This window comes from Gigantopelta aegis, chromosome 6 (assembly GCF_016097555.1).
Source record: "Gigantopelta aegis isolate Gae_Host chromosome 6, Gae_host_genome, whole genome shotgun sequence".
Classification (NCBI taxonomy): domain Eukaryota; kingdom Metazoa; phylum Mollusca; class Gastropoda; order Neomphalida; family Peltospiridae; genus Gigantopelta; species Gigantopelta aegis.
Genome location: NC_054704.1, coordinates 26,898,951 through 26,924,109, shown reverse-complemented (window position 1 = coordinate 26,924,109; position 25,159 = coordinate 26,898,951). Strand labels below are relative to the sequence as shown.

Sequence of the window (25,159 nt, the reverse complement as noted above, 5' to 3'; positions counted from 1 at the left end):
GGGGGGGGGCTTTTCCTTACAACAACTTAGAATTATTGTCTATAACTATTGAATTTTCAAAATGATCTTTCTCAACATTTTCCTTCTTTATGAGTAACTTATTCTGCACAGTAGCATCATAAACTACAGTGAAACCTCTTAAATCCGGACCCTCTGTAAACGGGAATCCTCTCAAAACCAGACCTTTTTGCAGTCCCCTTTTAAATATCTGTACAGAAGTGAACCTCTCTAAACTGGATACCTCTTAAAACTGGATGTTTTACTTCATCCCAAGGGTGTCCGGTTTAGAGGAGTTTCACTGTATAACATATATACCATATATAACATTGCATAATAACATAGTGTAGTGTTCATAGAAATAGCAGTGCAGTTGTGGCCAGCGCTTAACATTATAAAACAAAAATTTGTTAATCAAAAAAATTCTCATCACTTACAGCATTCATGAAGTTTCCTGTATGAAGGACAAAACGTAGAAAAGATTTCAGTGAGTCGGTTTCAGTGAGAATGCTGCAGGCTTTCATAAATAAGGTGACATTTGGCTGCAACGATTCCATGGTAACTCGTAGATCATCCTTGAGCAACATGCCTTCAATTCGAACTTTGAATCCAGTCAATGTACTCAGTAACAGGTAGAATTTTTCTGCATTACCAAGCTTTTCTTTGTCACCATCATATGCTTTCACCATTGCAATCTGAAATAATATGGTTATAAATATATTAAATGTCACTTTAGAAAATCATTTAATCAGTGGTTATTAGGTGGCATACAATGTCTAGAATATTGGAAAAGAAACCCACTGCCACACATAATACTCTTGATTACCAGCAAGAGATATTGCATAAACCTCTAACATGACAGCACATACCACAGCCTTTGACATATTAGTCATAAAGCACTAGTTGGAAATAAGCTTTTTGGATTTATTAATTGTGGCAACTCCATAATGTAAAGAAATATATGAATTAAAAAAAATAACGTTTAAAAGTTAGTTTAATGTTTTTTCACACTTTACTATTCATGTTACAATAAAATTGTGCCTATTTCATTTCATTTTATATAAAAATGTGTTGACCTGTCGACCTGTTGTGTATTAAAGATTAATAGAATATATCACCATTGTGATGTGTAGATAAGGCAATTTCAACTCTAGGAACAAAATGTTTTTTTATGAGGGCCGACAAGCAGATTTATCTACCACAGTGCAAAAGTTGGCTTATTTTATAAGGCTGTTACAAAAACATTTTGTCCTGAGGGTTGGAATTGCCTTATCTACATCTCATAACTGTGATTGATTCTTTTTCTTGCCCACTTAATTACAGTAACAAAATATTAATTTTGAAAGTTACAGTTTGTCTATTCTAGAATGATTCATAAACATTTCACCTACAAACTCATTTAATCATACATGGAAAAATAAAGTCCACATTATGCAACGACATAAAAATGTAACAACTTAACAAATAAATATAAAGTTAAAAATATTAATTTAAAAAAATAATGATCCAATATGAAATGGCTACTTTGAGAATAATTAATTTAACAGAATTCTGAGAAGAAAAAAACTGTGAATTATGATGTCAATCGTCGTAAAACATGAGTTATAATGTCAGGCGTATTTCGTTTAGGCTTGGAGGGCCAAACAGATTTATCTAGCACCATGCAAAAGCTGGCTTATCGAGTCCAGTGGGCAAGAAATATTAAACAAACCTCATCTGATTCTGGCAAAATCTTCTGAAGACCTCTCAACCTTTCTGCTCCGATGGTCTTGTCATCTCCACTCTTAATGAGCTCCACGACCTTCTCATTGGATGACTTGAACTGCTTCAAGAAGATGTTGATGTTCATGCTTTTCTTCATATCCAGCAGGTTCACCTGTCGTTATAATATTTTACATTGGTGTGAATGCTGTACAAAATGCATGAAGGAGTTCGAAAAATATTTACTTTGTGAACAAGAGAAATAACTGAATTAAGAGGGGTTTTAATTTTTTTATACTCAAAATGCTGATTTACATGCATACAGACATATATGTATGGTTTTCACTAACAACACTTTAAGAATATATAAGCCCCCCAAAAAAGGAAAAGTTTGTTTTGTTTAAAGACACCACTGGATCACATTGATTAATCAATCATCGGCTATTGGATGTCAAACATTTGGTAATTCTGACTACTAGTCATCAAAGGAAACCTGCTACATCATTCCTAATGCAGCAAGGGATCTTTTATATGCACTTTCCCACAGACAGGATAGCACATACCATGGCCTTTGATATACCAGTCGTGGTGCACTAGCTGGAACGAGAAATAGCCCAATAGGCCCACCGACAGGGATCGATCCCACATCGACCGCGCATCAAGCGAGTGCTTTACCACTGGGCTACGTCCTGCCCCTATATAAGTACAATACATATGTATAGCCAATGAAATCTTTATACCATGAATGTTACACAATACTGTAGATCCTGAAATTAACACATCCCTAATTAATTCGAGTGACAGTGGGCAGACTAAAATGTAACATTTCATTTCATTTCAACTTAGTTCCGTGCTTATATCCAATTCAGGTTCAAGGACACACACCTCAACTATCTGGGCTGTCTGTCCAGGACAGTGGGTTAGTTGTTAGTGAAAGAGAAGAGGGTGTAGTGGCCTTACACCTACCCAATGAGCCTTTAAGAACTTGTGTAACTGGGTGATTTAAACTACATTCACTACACACATACTATTTTAAAACACTATTCACTTAGTTTTATTCTGTCAGGTTATACTTGTGCAGGCTTTCTTTGTTTTCTTGCTTTCTCTGGTTTTCTGGGCTTGGGTTGTGCTCACTGACAACTCAGTTCTTGCAAGCCCAGTGTCATTGTTTCTGTGTTCTCCTGGTCAGAAGATTTATGACATTCAAGAACAGACCACTTTTATGAGAAGACAAGTTTTATTCACAGCAACTGCACAACTAACATTCACAGAGAATTTTAAAGGTAAACACATATTGTACATGATTTACACCTTAACTACCTGTTTTAATTACTTATTTTAATCAAGAAATGAGATTAGGAGATTTAGTGATTAATAATATAGTAATAGTATTGTAGTTATGTTAAATATAACATTGTTACTTAGCTTGATTAGCTTTTTATTAAATGGTTAATTTATATTTACAGAATAGGTTAAAGTCTATATTTTCTATCGTAAATGATTACAATATCTAATTTACAGTATTTAATCAAGTAACATAATAACTAAGTTATTATAAGATATTTGTTTAATTAGTATGTGTACAGTATGGATTTATGTGTAATTAATTGACTTTATTTTATTATTAGGTACCACAATCATGTAGGTGACAACCAGCATTATGCTTCTGTAAAGACCCGACCCACAGTCGGTAGGTAAACTATTTGTAGACAGGCTATGGTTTATTTAGCTTTGTATTTATGAAATATGTTATAAGTGGTTTTATAATGTTTCTGTAGAAAAGAATATTCAATGTATTAAATAGTTATATGTGTAATCAGTGATTTGTACCCCTGTGTGTGCTGTAACCTCACCGTGGTGCAGGGGTGTAACATTCTCTTTGAGAATGGCCAATACAGCACAACTCCCCTTTTGGGGCACCTTGTTGGCCGTGAGGTGCATCTCGTAATGCTGGATGATGGGATCCTGGTGGTTGAGTTCGGAGCATATCTACGGGTATGTTTCCTAGCAACATACTACTTTGGCCTGGAGTTCAGCCAGACGGGTGGTCAGGGAGGCCCGACCTAATCAATCAGCTGGTTACGCCAAGCTTGAGAGCAAATATCCTTTGTTTTGTTTATATAGTCAAGAACAAACATTGTTTCAATGGTCATTTGTATTTGGTGCTCTTTGGGCGGTGGCTAGGGTCAGTCAGGTGATTTGATTTTTTATTGCCTGAGTATATCAACCATGTATCACTGGCATGAATGTCTGCTGGTTATCCGCAGCATCATGTCCCCTTGTTGGACTCCGTGGTGGGTGGGGACATGGTTGATGAATATTTGAGCTTTTATTATGGCTAAACACAGCGTAATTACTTCTGATGGGGCCCTCAAGTGGGCCATCAGATGAAGACTACGAATTTGAATGTAAAAAAATCCAAGGTAATTTCTGGCAAAACCTGGCCAAGGTTCCTTGTCATCGGATTATCCGAAGATGGGGCCTTGCGGAAATTATCTCCATTTGCTATTGCAAAGGGTTTACAAGGGCTAGCTGGAGAGCTGAAAACAATTTTTAAAAACTGCGGAATGGCTCTTTGTTGGTGGAGTGTGCTACTGAGAGTCATTCTAAGAATCTTCTTAAATTGAAATTCTTATGCAATGTGCCAATTGAGGTTTCACCACATTCCTCCCTTAACTCTTCTAAGGGAGTGATCCGTTGTAGAGACTTGGAGGGAGTAAGAGAGGATGAGATTTGTACAAATCTTGCCTCACAGGGTGTTGTGTTGGTCAAACGAATAAGTGTTCATCGGAATAATGACCTTGTTCTGACGAATACTTTGATTTTGACTTTTAATGTGCCAACTCTCCCAAAATCGATAAAAGCAGGGTATTTAAACATACCTGTTGTACCTTTCATACCCAATCCCTTGAGATGCTTTAAGTGTCAAAAGTTTGGTCATGGGCAGAATACATGTCGTAACAGGTTGACATGTGCTCGTTGTGGTCAGTATAATCATGACAGCAAAGCATGTCGCAATGATATGGCATGTACCAACTGCAAAGGCCAACATTTTGCTTATTCACGCGAATGTCCAAGGTGGAAAGTGGAAAAGCAGGTACAGCAGGTCAAAATTTATAAAAACTTGTCTTTTTATGAGGCAAGAAAACTTGTGGAGACCTCTACAACTGTGGTGGCAGGCAGATCGTATGCTTCTGCAGTTAAGGTTTCTACAACCAGTGTTGCCTCTCAGACGGATTTAACTTGGCCTAATGGTGAAGATCAATTTAAGAAGATTTCAGACATTGACAAAGCTCAAAAGCAAGCTACAAAAAATATTCAAACAAAAGTTGTCAAGTCTACTCAAGGGTCTTTGGATTCTAAGAATCCACCAAAAGGTTTAACTGTGGAGTCAGGTCCCAGTAAATCTAAGTCAGGTAAAGACACTAAGACCCCACATAAGAATTGTTCTTCAGGTAGACTGAAGAAGTACAAAAAACAATCCTTATGAATCTTTGACTGATCTGGATGATGAGATGGATATATCACCATGTGATCATCCACATTCTAAACGATCACCCAAGAATAAAATTACACCCATACTTCCTCCTAATGACTAATTCAGTAATTCAGTGGAACTGCTGTGGGCTTAGGCCCAATTTTGATGAATTAAGTCTTTTAATTCAAAAACATAATTCTCATGCAGTGTGTCTTCAGGAAACTTTTTGAAGGACACTGATAATATTACCATGAGAGGATTTAACCTCAATCATAAATTTCAAGAAACTGAACATAGAGCAGCTGGGGGTGTTTCCATTCTTGTTAATGAAAACATTCCTCAGAGTTCAGTAAAATTGAATACTAATTAATGTACAAGCTGTGGCTGTAAAGGTTACAGCTCATAAAACTATTACTCTATGTTCAGTTTACTTGCCACCTCGTAATCATTTTAATTTTAATTCTAGGGACTTTCAATGTCTTATTGATCAGCTCCCTACTCCCTTTATTATTATGGGAGATTTTAATGGTCACCACACTTTGTGGGAATGCGAGGATATCAATATTAGAGGTAAACAATTAGAAGACTTAATTCTCAAAAATGACTTACTTTTATTTAATGATAAAGTCATACATATTTTCATTCTGCTAGCGTTTCTTTCACTTCTTTAGATTTAACCCTTTGCAGTCCTTCACTTTTTCTTGATTTCTCCTGGAAAGTTGGTTCAGACCCACTTTCCCATTATTTTGGAGAATGATGGACCTCCATCATTTGAAAGGGTTCAAAGGTGAAAGTTGGCGAAGGCAAATTGGGGTCAGTTTCAACATCTGTGCAGCACTCGTCTGCAACAATTTGCCATTACTGATGCTGATAATCCCATGTCTTTGTTCACTTCCATCTTGAAGGACACTGCAGATGCAGGTAAAGAATCCAGTAATACAGTTCATCCCTAAAGCTGAAAAGCAGTCCATTAATTTTTCATCTGAAAATGCTGAAGTGTATGGAGGAATTGCAGGATGCTCTTCGTAGAGCCCATGATACTTCAGTAGGACCAGATGAAATTCATTATCAGTTATTAAAACATTTACCTGAATCATCTTTGATGGTTCTTTTGAATATTTTTAATAACATCTGGATTTCTGGAGACTTACTTCTGACTGGAGGAAAGCTATTATCATTCCTATTCCTACTAGTTATCGCCCTATCGCTTGTTGCATTTGTAAAACCATGGAACGAATGATCAATCGTAGACTTGTCTGGTATCTTGAATCCCATAAATTGCTTACTAATGTGCAATGTGGGTTCAGATCTAGATGTAGCATGGTTGATCATCTTGTTAGATTTGAAATGTTTTGTAGGGAAACTTTCATCCATAATCAGCACTTGGTTTCAGTGTTTTTTGATTTGGAGAAAGCTTATGATACCACGTGGAAGTATGGGATTTTAAAAGACCTCCATGGCATAGCCTAAGAGGTCCACTTCCTGTTTTTATTTCTCAATTTTTAAAAGATAGATCTTTTAAAGTTCGGGTGGGGTCAACTTTGTCCGACATTCACCCACAGGAGATGGGTGTGCCTCAAGGTAGTATCCTGTCTAACTTTATTTTCTGTGAAAATTAACAGCATCAACCAGTGTTTAACACCTGGTGTGGATTGCTTGTTATATGTTGATGATTTTCAGCTTTGCTATCGATCATCCAATATGAGTATCATTGAACGTAAGTTGCAGCTTTGTTTGAATAAACTTCATCAATGGGCAACTGACAATGGCTTTAGATTCTCAAAGGCAAAAACGGTTTGTATGCATATCTGCCAGAAAAGAGGTCTCCACTTAGATCCACAGTTATTTCTGGACAAAATTCCAATTCCAGTTGTGGAGGAGACTAAATTTCTGGGGGTTATCTTTGACAGAAAGCTATCTTTTGTGCCCCATCTTAAATATGTTAAAAAGATGGGCTTAAAAGCTCTCAATATTTTAAAAGTTATTGGTAATGCTGAATGGGGAGCAGACTGAAAGGATATGCTCCATCTGTATAGATCTCTTGTGAGATCAAAACTAGATTATGGATGCATTGTATATGGGTCAGCACGCAAGTCTTACTTGCAGATGCTAGATCCTATACACAACCAGGGACTTAGGCTTTGTCTTGGTGCATTTAGAACATCTCCTGTAAAGAGCCTGTACATTGATGTACACGAACCTTGTTTGGGTGCTAGATGTGCAAAGCTTTCTCTGCAGTATGCTACCAAGATTAAATCTTTACCAACACATCCAACACATGATGCGGTGTTTGACAACAAATATATGAAGTTGTTTGATGCAAGGCTAAATGCTATTCGTACATTTGGTCTTCGCATTAAGCGCTTTTTGTTGCTTTCCAACATTGATTTAACCGACACTTTGTAAACTCCTTCATATTTTGTTTTACCACCTTGGTGTGTTACACCACCTAAAATTGTGTTTGATCTGGTGCATCTGAAGAAAGATCGAACAAATGCTGTTATTTATAAACAGTTTTTCGTGGAAATTCAAGACAAGTACCGTGATTACATTACTGTATATGCAGATGGATCACGGGATAGGAATTCTGTGGCTTGTGCTACAGTCTTTCCATCAGACACTATCATTTCCACGCAACTGCCTGACTCGGTATTGATCTTTAGTGCTGAAGTTTGGGCAGTCATTAAAGCCTTAGAAGAAATCAAAGATTCAATAGCATCCAAATTTATAAATTTTACTGGCTCACTTTTGTGTCTCCAAGCTTTGCGCAATATGAAGCTGGACCATTCCTTAATTGGGATGGTGATACGAAAGTGTGTCTTTTTATCTATTGCCAATAAAGATATTGTATTTTGTTGGGTGCCCAGCCATGTTGGCATCAGGGGTAATGAAAAGGCAGATTCTGCTGCCAAGTCTGCTTTGGATTTGCCTCATGCTAGGGTTGGTGTACCTTATACTGATTTTGAACTTAGTATCAACCAATTTATCTTTTCGACTTGGCAACTTGATTGGGACGGTGTGGTTGCGAACAAGCTTCATACTATCAAGCCAGTCTTGGGAGAGTGGCAGTCCTCCTATAGACAGTGCAGGAAGGATAAGGTAGTCTTGTATCATGCCCGCATCGGTCATACTTACTTGGCCCATTCATTTATCTTGAAGAAAGATCCTCCACCTCAGTGTGAGCACTGCCAGTGTCTTCTGACTGTGCGACACATTTTGGTGGAGTGTAAGCATTTGTCAGCAACTCAAAAAGATTTATTTCGACAAAGAAATGTGATGGAATCTTTTTGTTTCCATCCAGAACTTTTATTGCAGTTTTTACGTGATACAGACTTTTATTCTAAATTTTAATTTTATATATCTGTGATATTTGTATTTTTTGCACAGTTCTTTACCCTGTTTTTATTTGACTCTTTAATTTTTATATTCATGTTGATCAACAAATTTGTTTTCCATTTACCATGGTTTGACACCCAATAGCCGATATATTTTTCGTGCTGGGGTGTCGTTAAACATTCTTTCATTCATTCAGTGATTTGTAATCAGTGATTTCTAAGTTATTTCATGATTCCTTAAATTCAATGATATATTGAATTTAATGTATGGATACGTGCTTGGATAAGGTATTCTCTATTAATGCTTAAAAGGTCAGTGTGATAACACAGGCTAGTATATAGGTTAATTCTGAATATGAAGTATATAATTAATGTTAAGACTTATTATAAATGAGATTTCTATATACTGTATATGTGATTTTATGTATTCCCTTTTTGTTATTTCAGGGTTTTTGTGTGTTTGTGTGTGTATATGTCTGTTATAGCGATATCTGGAACAAGGGATCTTCATATCCCACCCGATTGATGATCCAGAATAAACCCTAAACCCCTGCCGAGTTGTTCGTGTTTTTCTCTCATACAACACTTAGGTAACACTTGCTCTTAGTTGGAGCCTGTACCAGATTACGAACCCTGTACCTACCAGCCTGTAGTCAGATGGCTTAACCACTGCACCACCGAGGCTGGTAATGGGACATGAAATTAATGCACTTGGCCTCCCTTTGAAATATTACTTTTCTAACAACACGTTTATGTACTTTTCAACTCACTAACATGTCTGTGTAAACATCAGTTCAGTCCCTGGTATTTTTGGTGAGATCAACTCAAAGCATATTATGTTTTCAGCAATCATTTACGTAATGTGTATATTTAGCTAAATCTGGCTAAACATTAGGATACATGTATGTACTATCACAACTGTATCTTCTTTATTTGTGAATGGTGATTTCATAGTCATAATGAAACAACATTTCACCCTGTGGTATGCAGACAAAGTTGCATCGAACTTGAACAATAAAAACAAAGAAACTATCGACCTCAGGATTAACATGCTAAAATACATTCACGCACGATGGATCATCTTGGCTATTGACGTTAGCCAAAGACCCTACAATCATCACACGTGGCTGGCATCTTACTGGACTATTGGACAATTTGTCTCGCCTACGATGAATTGTTATGTTATAAATATATTAGAATTTTAATCTTTGTTTTGTTTTAATAACGTCAGACACATAGACAAAAACATAGAAATAAATGTGTCATATTATTAATGTGAATAACACGAGCTCGCATTTTTCGCATTAATATTATGATCGCATTAATTTGAGGATCTACAGTATTTAATACACTGTTTATTTGATCCATATGGCTAATGATATATTGTTCATGTCATTTGCTTTAAACATTATTTATTTTTTAACTTAAAAGTAGTATGCATATATTTTTAATTAAAACAAATATATAACATAATTGGGAATGTTATCTCCTCATATGATGTCATAAAGAAATGTATATAGCTGAGGACTAGTCAATTGGAGATTCTTATTCTTAGTTTAAATTTCCATACATTTGAAGTGTTTTTGGTCATCCTGGTGTTTTTAATATCACAAAATGTATTTCTCATATTTTTAAAAATGCATGTGCGTCTGAGAAATAACAGTTATGGAGTCGAGTTTTAGTCAGAGACTTGTTTCACTCAATTGTAACTTTATCCAAATGTGTAACACGTTTGTAGATTAATTAAACTTAGTGTTAATTTTCACAGGTTGAAACTAGGGTCTGTCCCTTTAACTTGAGAACATCAATTTGATCTGTTATCAGTAATAGACATCAGCTTAACATGAGAACATCAATTTGATCTGTTATCAGTAATAGACATCAGCTTAACATGAGAACATCAATTTGATCTGTTATCAGTAATAGACATCAGCTTAACATGAGAACATCAATTTGATCTGTTATCAGTAATAGACATCAGCTTAACATGAGAACATCAATTTGATCTGTTATCAGTAATAGACATCAGCTTAACATGAGAACATCAATTTGATCTGTTATCAGTAATAGACATCAGCTTAACATGAGAACATCAATTTGATCTGTTATCAGTAATAGACATCAGTTTAACATGAGAACATCAATTTGATCTGTTATCAACAACAGACATCAGTTTAACTTGAGAACATCAATTTGATCTGTTATCAGTAATAGACATCAGTTTAACATGAGAACATCAATTTGATCTGTTATCAACAACAGACATCAGTTTAACTTGAGAACATCAATTTGATCTGTTATCAATAATAGACATCAGCTTAACATGAAGCAAAATCAAAACTGAACATTGGAAAAAGACAAGAAATATATGAAAAGTTTAGGCGCAAAAGACGATATATCCATTTTTCATTTTCAGTAAAAGTGATTTTTTTAATTGGCGTATATCGTGTTTTGATAAATAAAAAAAACGGGATTTACCCGATACAATTTCATAAGGTTCAATCGCGGCAAATCAGCGGGCCTACGATTAGCCCTTACTGACATACAATAGTGGCTTTAACTAAAGAAAGAAAGAAAATGGTTTATATCGCGTTTCGCGCCTGAACTCTTCATATATAATATGAACATACTGAATTACTGGTAGTCGTTAATGAATCTGAATCATGTCACTGTAAAAACATATATCAAAATTGCTGATGAAATGTACTGGTTAGTTGCCAGTTTATTTTGACAAGCTAATGGTAACATTTGTTGCAACCACACTGTATCAAACTTAGCAATTGGTTACTTTAATTGGTTACTTTTACAAACGACTAAAAATTCAAATACTGACCTCTGTTGGAGCTTTGACTTTTTTCTCCTCTGTAACCACGGCTTTCTCGACAGTCTTCTGACAGAAGAGCTGTTCAATAGTATCATACTTGACTTTAACCGTGTCAGACATGGACAGAACATCTTTCCATACATTCATCTCATCTGTAAAGTCATTTACAAGTTAATTTTTACTATTTATTTTGTAACCTCCATGTGTTTTCAGAATAGCCTGCTTGTGAGATATAAACATACATGTATAATAATATACAGTGAAACCCCTCTGGACCCTCTGTAAACTTCAATTCCCTAAAAACAAGGGGACTTATTCACAAAAGTCTCTCAGGCTCTGCTAGACAACAAAGCATCCTCTTTGTAAGTCTTTTAGCATTGCAATGCGAGATCGCAAAGTTGTGAGATTTTAGTGAATTAGGCCCCAGATGTTTTTCACAGGTCTCTTTTTAAATATCAGTACAAAACAGAACCTCTTTAAACTGGATACCCCTTGATACCAGATTTTACTTGATTCCGTGAGTGTCCAGTTTAGAAGGATTTCACTGCACATGTATTTAACTTTATCTTTCAGGGTGGATCCAGAATTAGTTTTTTGGGGGGTGGGGTGGGGGTATCCAAAGAAAAAAGAACACATGGACCAACTCTTGAAATAATATATGTATAATGTTCAGCCATTAGATAATTTTAGCGAACACAAATAAAATTATCATTTTTTAATCATCAATGGCCTTCCTCAATAATGAAAAATACACATCCGCATGTTTAAAATGATCAAACTGTAATATACTAAAAAGGAGTATATTTTTAAAATCTATCATTATGATTTATACATGCTTTCTGACAATAAAACTCATTCATGATAGAATTTTCCTCATTATAATTCTTATCACTACTAACATAAATTATTCAGTAGCTTATTTTTTAACTCCATCGCCTGTATGCGACAGAATTTATACATCACTGATTCACTGATTTAAGCATGCTGACATTGTGGCTGGCTCATATACAGTCACGCCTGTCATGTTTGAGTCACATGGTTGCTACATGGTATCTGTTATAGTCGGGTAACTGTCATGATGTACATTATAGACAGGTGATTACTAAGTACAGTGAAACCTGTCATGTTTGAGTCACATGGTTGCTACATGGTATCTGTTATAGTCGGGTATCCAGTTTAAAGAGGTTCTGTTCTGTACTGATATTTAAAAAGAGACTGGTTTATCAGATAATAGAGGGTCCGGTTTTGAGAGGTTTCACTGTAATACCCATTTTACAAACAGTACATAGACAACACTTAGTTATATAGTGCTTATTATAGACAACACTTAGATATATGGTGCTTATTATAGACAACACTTAGTTATATGGTGCTTATTATAGACAACACTTAGTTATATGGTGCTTATTATAGACAACACTTAGTTATATAGTGCTTATTATAGACAACACTTAGTTATATGGTGCCATTTATATACTGTTTGCTATATTGTGCTTATTATAGACAACACTTAGTTATATGGTGCCATTTATATACTGTTTGCTATATTGTGCTTATTATAGACAACACTTAGTTATATGGTGCTTATTATAGACAACACTTAGTTATATGGTGCTTATTATAGACAACACTTAGTTATATTGTGCTTATTATAGACAACACTTAGTTATATGGTGCTTATTATAGACAACACTTAGTTATATGGTGCCATTGATATACTGTTTGCTATATTGTGCTTATTATAGACAACACTTAGTTATATGGTGCCATTGATATACTGTTTGCTATATTGTGCTTATTATAGACAACACTTAGTTATATGGTGTCATAGATATACTGTTTGCTATATTGTGCTTATTATAGACAACAGTTAGTTATATGGTGCTTATTATAAACAACACTTAGTTATATGGTGCCATTTATAGACAGCACTTACTTATATGGTGCCATTTATAGACAACACTTAGTTATATGGTGCCATTTATAGACAACACTTAGTTATATGGTGCCATTTATATACTGTTTGCTATATTGTGCTTATTATAGACAACACTTAGTTATATGGTGCCATTTATATACTGTTTGCTATATTGTGCTTATTATAGACAACACTTCGTTATATGGTGCCATTTATATACTGTTTGCTATATTGTGCTTATTATAGACAACACTTAGTTATATGGTGCCATAGATATACTGTTTGCTATATTATGCTTATTATAGACAACACTTAGTTATATGGTGCCATTTATATACTGTTTGCTATATTGTGCTTATTATAAACAACACTTCGTTATATGGTGCCATTTATATACTGTTTGCTATATTGTGCTTATTATAGACAACAGTTAGTTATATGGTGCTTATTATAAACAACACTTAGTTATATGGTGCCATTTATAGACAACACTTAGTTATATGGTGCCATTTATAGACAACACTTAATTAGTTATATGGTGCCATTTATATACTGTTTGCTATATTGTGCTTATTATAAACAACACTTCGTTATATGGTGCCATTTATATACTGTTTGCTATATTGTGCTTATTATAAACAACACTTAGTTATATGGTGCCATTTATATACTGTTTGCTATATTGTGCTTATTATAGACAACACTTAGTTATATGGTGCCATAGATATACTGTTTGCTATATTATGCTTATTATAGACAACACTTAGTTATATGGTGCCATTTATATACTGTTTGCTATATTGTGCTTATTATAAACAACACTTCGTTATATGGTGCCATTTATATACTGTTTGCTATATTGTGCTTATTATAAACAACACTTCGTTATATGGTGCCATTTATATACTGTTTGCTATATTGTGCTTATTATAAACAACACTTAGTTATATGGTGCCATTTATATACTGTTTGCTATATTGTGCTTATTACAAACAACACTTAGTTATATGATGCCATTTATATACTGTTTGCTATATAGTGCTTATTATAAACAACACTTGGTTATATGGTACCCAATACTTAGTTTGTTATATAATGCCTATTAATAACATTTGGAAAGAAAGAAAGATCTGTTTTATTTAACGACATGCTCAGCACATTTTATTTATGGTTATATGGCATCAAACATATGGTTAAGGACCATATAGATATTGATAGAGGAAACCCGCTGTTGCCACTTCATGGGCTACTCTTTCCGATTAGCAGCAAGGGATCTTTTATATGCACCATCCCACAGACAGGATAGTACATACCACAGCTTTTGATATACAAGTCGTGGTGCACTGGCTGGAACGAGAAATAGCCCAATGGGCCCACCAATGGGGATCGATCCTACATTGACCACGCATCAAGCGAATGCTTTATCATTGGGCTACGTCCTGTCCATCTAACAACATTTGGTTCCATTATCTTGTTATACTGTTTATTATAGACAACACTTGGATACTGTTTATTATGTATAATGTCTATTATAGACAACACTTGGATACTGTTTATTATATATAATGTTTATTATAGACAACACTTGGATACTGTTTATTATGTATACTGTTTATTATAGACAACACTTGGATACTGTTTATTATATGTAATGTTTATTATAGACAACACTTGGATACTGTTTATTATATATAATGTTTGTTATAGACAACACTTGGATACTGTTTATTATATATAATGTCTGTTATAGACAACACATGGATACTGTTTATTATATACAACACTTGGATACTGTTTATTATATATAATGTTTATTATAGACAACATTTGGATACTGTTTATTATATATAATGTCTGTTATAGACAACACATGGATACTGTTTATTATATATGTCTGTTATAGACAACACTTGGATACTGTTTATTATAGACAACACTTGGATACTGTTTATTATATGTAATGTCTATTATAGACAACACTTGGATACTGTTTCTTATATATAATGTCTGTTATAGACAACACTTGGATACTGTTTATTATATGTAATGTCTGTTATAGACAACACTTGGATACTGTTTATTATAGACAACACGTGGATACTGTTTGTTATGTGTAATGTCTATTATAGACAACACGTGGATACTGTTTGTTATGTGTAATGTCTATTATAGACAACACGTGGATACTGTTTGTTATATGTAATGTCTATTATAGACAACAAGTGGATACTGTTTATTATATGTAATGTCTATTATAGACAACACTTGGATACTGTTTATTGTATATAATGTCTGTTATAGACAACACTTGGATACTGTTTATTATAGACAACACTTGGATACTGTTTATTATATGTAATGTCTATTATAGACAACACTTGAATGCTGTTTATTATATGTAATGTCTATTATAGACAACACGTGGATACTGTTTATTATATGTAATGTCTATTATAGACAACACTTGGATACTGTTTATTATATGTAATGTCTATTATAGACAACACGTGGATACTGTTTATTATATGTAATGTCTATTATAGACAACACTTGGATACTGTTTATTATATGTATTGTGTAATGTCTATTATAGACAACACTTGGATACTGTTTATTATGTGTAATGTCTATTATAGACAACACGTGGATACTGTTTATTATGTGTAATGTCTATTATAGACAACACGTGGATACTGTTTATTATATGTAATGTCTATTATAGAGAACACTTGGATACTGTTTATTATATAGTGCCTATTATAGACAACACTTGGATACTGTTTATTATATATAATGTCTATTATAGACAACACTTGGATACTGTTTATTATATAGAATGTCTATTATAGACAACACTTGGATACTATTTATTATATAGTGCCTGTTATAGACAACACTTGGATACTGTTTATTATATAGTGCCTGTTATAGACAACACTTGGATACTGTTTATTATATATAATGTCTATTATAGACAACACTTGGATACTATTTATTATACAGTGCCTGTTATAGACAACACTTGGATACTGTTTAGTATGTCTAATGTCTGTTATAGACAACACTTGGATACTGTTTATTATGTCTAATGTCTATTATAGACAACACTTGGATACTGTTTATTATATGTAATGTCTATTATAGACAACACTTGGATACTATTTATTATATAGTGCCTGTTATAGACAACACTTGGATACTGTTTAGTATGTCTAATGTCTGTTATAGACAACACTTGGATACTGTTTATTATGTCTAATGTCTATTATAGACAACACTTGGATACTGTTTATTATATATAATGTCTATTATAGACAACACTCGTATACTGTTTATTATATATAATGTCTATTATAGACAACACTTGAATACTGTTTATTATATATAATGTCTATTATAGACAACACTTGGATACTGTTTGTTATATAGTGCCTGTTATAGACAGTTTATGTTAAACAATGAACTTTACAGCAGAGTTAACTGTAGGCTCTTAAAACTGCTTAAGATGTAGCCAAATGATTTCACTGCATGTGGTTCTAACACTGTCATCGTAATCTGTTAACACTGTATTAATTCATATGGTTCCACGATTTTGAAAGTAACACTGCATGTTACAGAACTATTGAATGGATTAAAGGTCATGACCCAGGTGGGTTGCTGAGGTGACAAGTTCAGCTTGCACCAGATATTACTTTATAGAGCACAAATTATTGCACAAAGATAAATAACTGTATATCCAAAAATATCCAAAATATATTCAGTCCATAAACAATTAGTTTAATTCATTTTTAAGCAGTCTTTTTTCATAGACAAGAACAAATGCTCCATGTAAATGTCAGACTAGTGCCAATAATCTAACAACTGTAGCATATTTTTCAGACCATCTAATTTGTATACATGAAAAATCCACCTTTATGTACATGTAGGAAAGGTCTTAACAGTTTCGGTTGGTCTGGGATCAATCCTCGTCAGTGGATACATTGGGCTATTTCTTGTTCAAGCCAATGCACCACAACTGGTATATCAAAAGCCGGGGTAAATGCTGTCCTGTCTTTGGAATGGTGCGTATAAAATATCCCTTACTACTAATGGAAAAGTGTAGCGGGTTTCATCTCTAAGACTATATGTCAGAATTATCAAATGTTTGACATCCAACAGCCGATGATTAATAAAAAAATGTGCTCTAGTGGTGTCATTAAACAAAACAAACATACTTCTTTCACACAGAGAGAGAATAAATTGTCTGAGTAGTATACAAGCACTCACTGTTGAGTGATCCTGGCGCGACCTTGGACCAGTTGAAGGTCTTCATCCTGTGTTTAGGTTTCGGTGTTGTAATAGCTTGAAATCTCGGCACTGTCGGGTTGTGGTACTGAAACATTCCTAATCGGTTCAATCCCGGAGGGGGTGGAACTCCACTTCCTGGAGGGGGTGGTGGTGGGGGTGGCCCACCTGGTAGAGGTGGTGGTGGTGGAGGGCCACCAGGGGGTGGAGGAGGACGTGGAACACCCGGTAGAGGGGGTGGGGGTGGTGGAACAGAGGAGCCTGGGAGAGGGGGTGGGGGTGGGGGTGGAACAGATGAGCCTGGAAGAGGTGGTGGTGGGGGTGGAACAAAAGATCCTGGGAGAGGGGGTGGGGGTGGAACAGAAGAGCCTGGAAGAGGTGGTGGGGGTGGAACAGAAGATCCTGGGAGAGGAGGTGGTGGGGGTGGGGTGGGAACTCCTGGTAAAGGGGGAGGTGGAGGTGGCGTGGGAAAACCTGGGAGAGCGGGTGGTGGGGGTGGAACAGGAATGTTACTCTGAGACAAGGAGGTAGAAATATTTTGAGATCCTGGAAGTGGGGGTGCAGGTGGAGGGGACGGAATGGAGGCAAATCCTGAGAATGAAGGAGGTCGAGGGGAAGGGGAAACAGCACCATTAGTCAGTATTGCATTATCACAAACTCCATTGATGAGAGAATTAGAGTTAATATCAACATTATCACAACGAACATCCTTATTAGGCCCTGCCGAGCCAAGCCTACCAACCACATACTTCTCTCCTGTGGAAGGGGAGACAAGTCTCCTTCTCAGAGTTTCTTCATTTATTGCACTGCCAATGTCCGTCTGTCCAATCAGGTTTGTGATTTCCGTCTGTGTTTGTTTGTTTTCATTGTATACAGTGGTTTGCTCTTGATATTTGGATAACATTTTGTCCACAGAGGTTTTGTCCACAGTCTCCGAGTCATTTAAAACACTGGTCTTCACTGCAGCCAACTCCATCAGCTTCCACTGGTTATCACTGCAACATATAATAATGTTATCTTTTTTTTTTTCATTTCAACTTTATTTTCGTGCTTATATCCAAGGCTCAAGCATGCTGTCCTGGGCACACTCCTCAGCTATCTGGGCTGTCTGTCCAGGACAGTGGGTTAGTTGTTAGCTGTTACTGAGAGAAAGAGAAGAAGGTATAGTGGTCTTACACCTATGCATTGAGTCATTAAAACTCTGGGTGGGAGCTGGTACCAGGATGTGAACCCAGTACCTACCAGCTTAATGGCTGGTGTAATCAGATAGCTCTATGACATGCAGAATGTGGATGGATGGTTGGATGGACATGGTTAGATGGTTGGATGGATGGATGGATGGATGGACAGATAAATGGATGGATGGAGGTAAATTAAATAATGAATGGATGGATGGATGGATGGATGTGTAGATGAATGGTCAGATGGATGGGCATAGTCATATGAATGGACAGATGGATGGATGGAAATAAGGATGAATGGATGGAGAGATAAATGAAAAAATTGGATCAATGCATTGATGAACAATATAAATGAATAGATTTGACTGCATACATGTATAAATATGAAGTATTATCTTTATAGAGAAACTTAATTATCACAAAATTCTATACAAATGTATTACTACCTGAGGTTGATGTCCGGGTCTATTTGTAACAGCGACTGTAGGATCACCAGGAACATGTCGGCATGTGGAGTATTGTAGACCTGCAGAGGAACAGGAACCGATTTATCACACAGTTCAAGCATTAAGAAATGATTTCCAGACCAATGTCTGCTTTGTCAGCACAACTTACACATTAGCTTTTGGATGTACAATTAATATCAGTCTTAATGTATTTTTTTGAAGAATAAATTATGTAGATTCTTGCTTTATCCACACTACAGCATACACAGAAACACACCAAAATACAGACACATGTACAAACCACACACACCATTATAATTTACCACAACTACCATCCCTTTGAACATCATCACCATCATCATCATAGCATTGTTCCAGGTTATCATATTCATAATCATCATCAAAGTATAATGACCACCATCATAATCACCATAAGCATCACCATCATCACCACCACCATCATTATTGTTTTAATAAGCAACATCATTTTAACAATCATCAACATCAATGTCATCATCACCATTACCATCATCATCACCACCATCATCATTTTAATCATCAACATCATTCTTACCATCATCAAATTCCCTACCATCATCATTATCATCATCACCAGACACAACATCATCATCATCACTAACACCATCAATAAGTGTCATCATCACCATTACCATCATCAATCCATCATTATTACCACCACTGCCATCATAATTTTACTCAACATCATCATCATTACCATCACTATCATCACCACAACCATCATCATCATCACTGACACCATCACTAAGTGTCATCATCACCATTACCATCATCATCACCACCACCACCATCATCATTTTAGTCAACATCATCATTCTTGCCATCATCAACATGACAACCTTATTATCATCAACATTACCATCACCATCATCACCACAATCATGATTCTCCTCATAACCGACACCATTACTAAGTGTCATCATCCCCATCCCCATGATGACCCGTACCTTCTGTAGCACGGCCTTGAAGACCTCCTCGTGGTTGTTGATATCCAGGCTGGTGGCCATCAGACACATCACAACCACCACCAATCCCCATCCCCATGATGACCTGTACCTTCTGTAGCACGGCCTTGAAGACCTCCTCATGGTTGTTGATGTCCAGGCTGGTGGCCATCAGACACAACATCACCACCACAACCAATCCCCATCCCCATGATTACCCGTACCTTCTGTAGCACAGCCCTGAAGACCTCATCGTGGTTGTTGATGTCCAGGCTGGTGGTCATCAAACACAACAGCACCACCACAACCAATCCCCATGATGACCCGTACCTTCTGTAGCATGACCTTGAAGACCTCCTCAATGGTTGTTGATGTCCAGGCTGGTGGCCATCAGACACAACATCACCACCACAACCAATCCCCATCCCCATGATGACCCGTACCTTTTGTAGCACAGCCCTGAAGACCTCCCCGTGGTTGTTGATGTCCAGGCTGGTGGTCATCAAACAAAACAGCACCACCACAACCAATCCCCATATTGACCCGTACCTTCTGTAGCATGGCCTTGAAGACCTCCTCATGGTTGTTGACGTCCAGGCTGGTGGCCATCAGACACAACATCACCACCACAACCAATCCCCATCCCCATGATGACCCGTACCTTCTGTAGCACGGCCCTGAAGACCTCCTCATGGTTGTTGATGTCCAGGCTGGTTGTCATCAAACACAACATCACCACCACAACCAATCCCCATCCCCATGATGACCCGTACCTTCTGTAGCACGGCCTTGAAGACCACCTCATGGTTGTTGATATCCAGGCTGGTGGTCATCAGAGATTCAAGTTCGTCGTCGTCAAGGTGACGCTCGTCCTCAAACACCTCGCACTGGATCGCCAGCTCCTCATCCAGCTCGTCCTGCAGGCAGTGGATCACATCCAGCAGCTGCAGACCTGCATAGTGGTTACAAATGCGTGGTCTTATTAATACATACACTGATGGAAAGAAACAGGGGAACTCATGACATTTTAGATCAAATTTAATTCATTACCAATGTAGTTATTGGTATGTCTGTGTGTGTGTATATATATATATATATATATATATATATATATATATATATATATATATATATACTCTTCAAAAAAAGTAGGGTAACCTGAAATATTAAAACTTACGTTTTGACCACAGACATCCTAGTAAAGAATGTTCAAGTCTGTTTATCAACACACTGAAACACATTCCATAGTTTGCACATGCATCACGTAGTTGCCCCTTACACGTGCATGGGGTGTCATTATCGATTTTGACAATTTCCAGGAAGGTCCATTAATCACTGTGGAACATTATTTCTGTCAATCTTTTTCATTCTGTTGATCATACAGTTGTTATTGTTTTGTTTTTAGTAATTTTTATTGCTTGAATTTGCGAATTACTGATGAAAAAACATCAACTTCCAAATTTCACTTCTGACCCCAATCGTCCTTCAAGATCTTTGGTGACCATAAAACCTACTGTAATACTGAACTACCAGTTGTAATGTTTGCCCAATTAATTCACTATTATCATATAACCATTCCCCACAGCTAATATACCTTACAATTTTGGCAATTGTAAATTCTTATTAGAGTTCCCCTACTTTTTTTGAAGAGTATATATAAAGGCAGGGTGTGTTCATTATCTTTAAAAATAGAAGACTGTTTGAGGAAAATATCCATTCAAATTCCATAGCACCACCACCACCCCTCCCGCCTGCTACCAATTCAATCGGGCTGCTGGTGCTCCCTTGCACCTGCCAGCGCAGGCAGTCCCTCCTTGCCCCCCCCCCCCCCCCCCCCCACCTTTCCTGTCATGGACGGAGGAGCCGGCCAAGGCCGGCTCTTGTGCCCACAACAGGCGTGCACTACAACAGGTTGTTCTGAATGTGCACGTAAAACCCTATGACCTGACCTGAGGAAAATGGTTGGCTTTAATTAGTGAATGCAGAGCTTTATAACTGCAAGCATGGGAAATGGGTGATAGTACTCAAGTGGTAGTACCTAAAATTTGATACAAACAGATTATGTTTTGTCATTTCAGTTAACATTTTGAGATATGATCATATTCAATATTTCTATTCAGAATATTTTAGCCATGTTGCAAGTCTCAGAAGCTGTGCTGAAGTGTTGGTGGACAAATAATTGACTTAGTGAATAATATTTCTTTCTCTCTCTCTCTCTCTCTCTCTCTCTCTCTCTCTCTCTCTCTCTCTCTCTCTCTCTCTCTCTCTCTCTCTCTCTCTCTCTCTCTCTCTCTCTCTCTCTCTCTCTCTCTCTCTCTCACACTCTTACACACACTCTCTTTGTCTCACACTCTCTCTCTCTTTCTCTCTCTCTCTCTCTCTCACACACACACACACACACACACGCACAATGTAAAATGTTTGTTATCATAATCATATTGGTCATTAACATCATATTGTTCACATGTTCATGTTATATCATTAACCTCACTTTACATAGATGAAAATTATTAATATAGTAACTCATAATTAAATTGCTGATGCTTTCAGTTTAAGAAACAACTACAATTAGTAATATTAACAGTAATCAAATTGCCAATGCTTTCAGGAAATATCTATAGAACTGGTAATATCATCCACATAAAATCAATATATCTGTGGGTTTATATGTAACTAGTGCATCACAGGAGTTTTGTTTCTTACCAAATGGGGTGGAATGTAGCCCAGTGGTAAAGCATTCTCGCTTGATGCATAGTCAGTCTGGGATCGATCCCCTTCGGTGGGCCCATTGGGCTATTTCTCGTTCCAGCCAGTGCACCACAGCTGGTATATCAAAGGCCATGGTATGTGCTATCCTGTTTGTGGGATGGTGCATATAAAACATCTCTTGCTACTAATGGGAAAAATATAGTGGGTTTTCTCTTTAAGACTAAATGTTTGACATCAAAATAGCAGATGATTAATAAATCAATGTGCTCTAGTGGTGTTGTTAAACAAAACTAACTTTAACTTTCTTACCAATGAACTCGTTTCTAATCATGGATCGCTCCTTGAGTTCGTCGGTGGCCACCAGGATACAGTTGATGAAGGCCATCAGTGTGGTCTTGTACGGGACTAACTCCGCCGACTTCAGCTCATTGAGGATCAGGCTGAATCGGTATCGCAGTTTCTTCATTGTCTGAAATAACAATTTTCCAATAATTTGAAATACATGTAATAGCAGGCAGCAGCATAGGAAGTATATACATGTAGGCCTATTGTCCTGGGCCCCATTTTATGAAGCTATCTTAGCACTAAGATAACTGTAACTGCATGGCTACATAATGCGGAGCGGAGCGGATAATTTTAACATGCTCATATACCACTAAGGTTTCGAGCATGTCTATCCACTAGCCAGGGACTTGACTTGGGACAGGATCCCCATAATGCACTTAAAATGACAGACCACAGTTTCTAAAAATGCACATTCGTCTGAGAAGTAATGGTTAATGAGACAAGCTCTAGTTATTTTTAGACTGTATTTCCCTGTTTAAACATCACAGACTTTAGCTTCTCTCTGCTATGACTGAAACTATAGGGTCTGTGACTTTAAGGTGATTTTAGCGCTAAGATCGTTTCATAAAACAGGGCCCTGGGGAGTGTCACTGGAGCATCAATAACCTTGCAAAACTTTCCTCTGACTTAGTTTTGTGCAGAGATATAATTTTGATTGCAATACCTGTTTTGTCATTCAGAATCAACTTATTTGATCACTACTTCCATAAAACTAGCACTGGGGTACATGAGTATAGCATACAACAATGGTATAATACACATAAAACTAGCACTGGGGTACATGAGTATAGCATACAACAATGGTATAATACACATAAAACTAGCACTGGGGTACATGAGTATAGCATACAACAATGGTATAATACACATAAAACTAGCACTGGGGTACATGAGTATAGCATACAACAATGGTATAATACACATCAAATGAAGCAATAGTAGTAATATTTTCAGCAATGAATTTAATTCACAAAATGTTGTGGGTTCTTTATGATTTTGACAAGCTTTAATCAAGACACAGTGAAAAGATTTAAAAGATAGTCACTTTGTACTTTTGTTATTTAAAGTACATATTATCTTATTAAAAATGAATGACAGTCAAACAAATTATGATATTTATAGCCTACACACAGTATGGAACAATGCAAATGGATTATTGAAAGCCACAGATATAAATGTCAAGAGATCACAAACCTTAAAGCTATTATTTGGTATTTAGACAAATCCGTGACCTTATGATAAAAACACGAGAAAATGTAAGAGATACTTTCATAAATGTTATGGTATAAGAAAAAAACATCAAATTGCATTTTTCAAATTTGTCTTATTTTCAGACAAAATGAACAGATCAGAAAGATTAATTCACTAAAAGCTTTTAATGTTACAGTCAAACATTTATTAAATTCATTATCTTGTGTTATTTACTTTTCTTTTATATGGATCCAACTAGATTTCATGCCCAATAAAAACCAATATCAACCAGTTTAGTGCAATAAATATTATTTGTGAGATAAATCATTCCTATTTCTTATAAATTTTATTTCACAGATATGCTAAATATATATTTGAGCACTTTAATATGGATAAAATTTATGTTTTTATTTTCATTTAATGTTTTGTTTTATATTCATATTTTTTTCAAATTAAGTATCAAGTACACTGTCAAGGACATTTGTCTCAGGTATCTAAGCATCTGTGCAGAACAGAGCCTAATAAGGGTTACAGAATGAATCACGGCAATGGTCTTTCATTTGCCAGATGTGCTTGACACTAAATCTAGTCTACATGTATATTGACAGGGACATAGGCTGGGGGGGGGGGGGGGGTTGGGGGGACTGGGGGGTTACGATGCCCCCCCCCCCCCAAGACTATAACAATATTTTACAGTGCAATATTAGGCTATTCATAAAGGTGTCCAAGGAAAATGTAGCAAAAGAGTCTGCTAGGTTCATATTCAC

At 36.2% G+C, this 25,159-nt stretch overlaps 1 protein-coding gene across 2 annotated transcripts in view; it reads right to left on the bottom strand.

Moving 5' to 3' along the window:
* Window positions 1–25,159, bottom strand: part of LOC121374345 (inverted formin-2-like) — a 94,723-nt gene that overhangs the window by 8,618 nt on the left and 60,946 nt on the right. For both annotated transcript variants that reach the window (XM_041501418.1, XM_041501419.1), the window contains exons 4-10: window positions 23,166–23,325; window positions 20,921–21,099; window positions 19,165–19,244; window positions 17,520–18,532; window positions 11,345–11,487; window positions 1,709–1,873; window positions 435–692 (exon numbers count right to left, since the gene is read on the bottom strand). In XM_041501418.1, coding sequence (XP_041357352.1) covers window positions 435–692; window positions 1,709–1,873; window positions 11,345–11,487; window positions 17,520–18,532; window positions 19,165–19,244; window positions 20,921–21,099; window positions 23,166–23,325 — 1,998 coding nt within the window. The remainder of the gene's footprint in view (window positions 1–434; window positions 693–1,708; window positions 1,874–11,344; window positions 11,488–17,519; window positions 18,533–19,164; window positions 19,245–20,920; window positions 21,100–23,165; window positions 23,326–25,159) is intronic.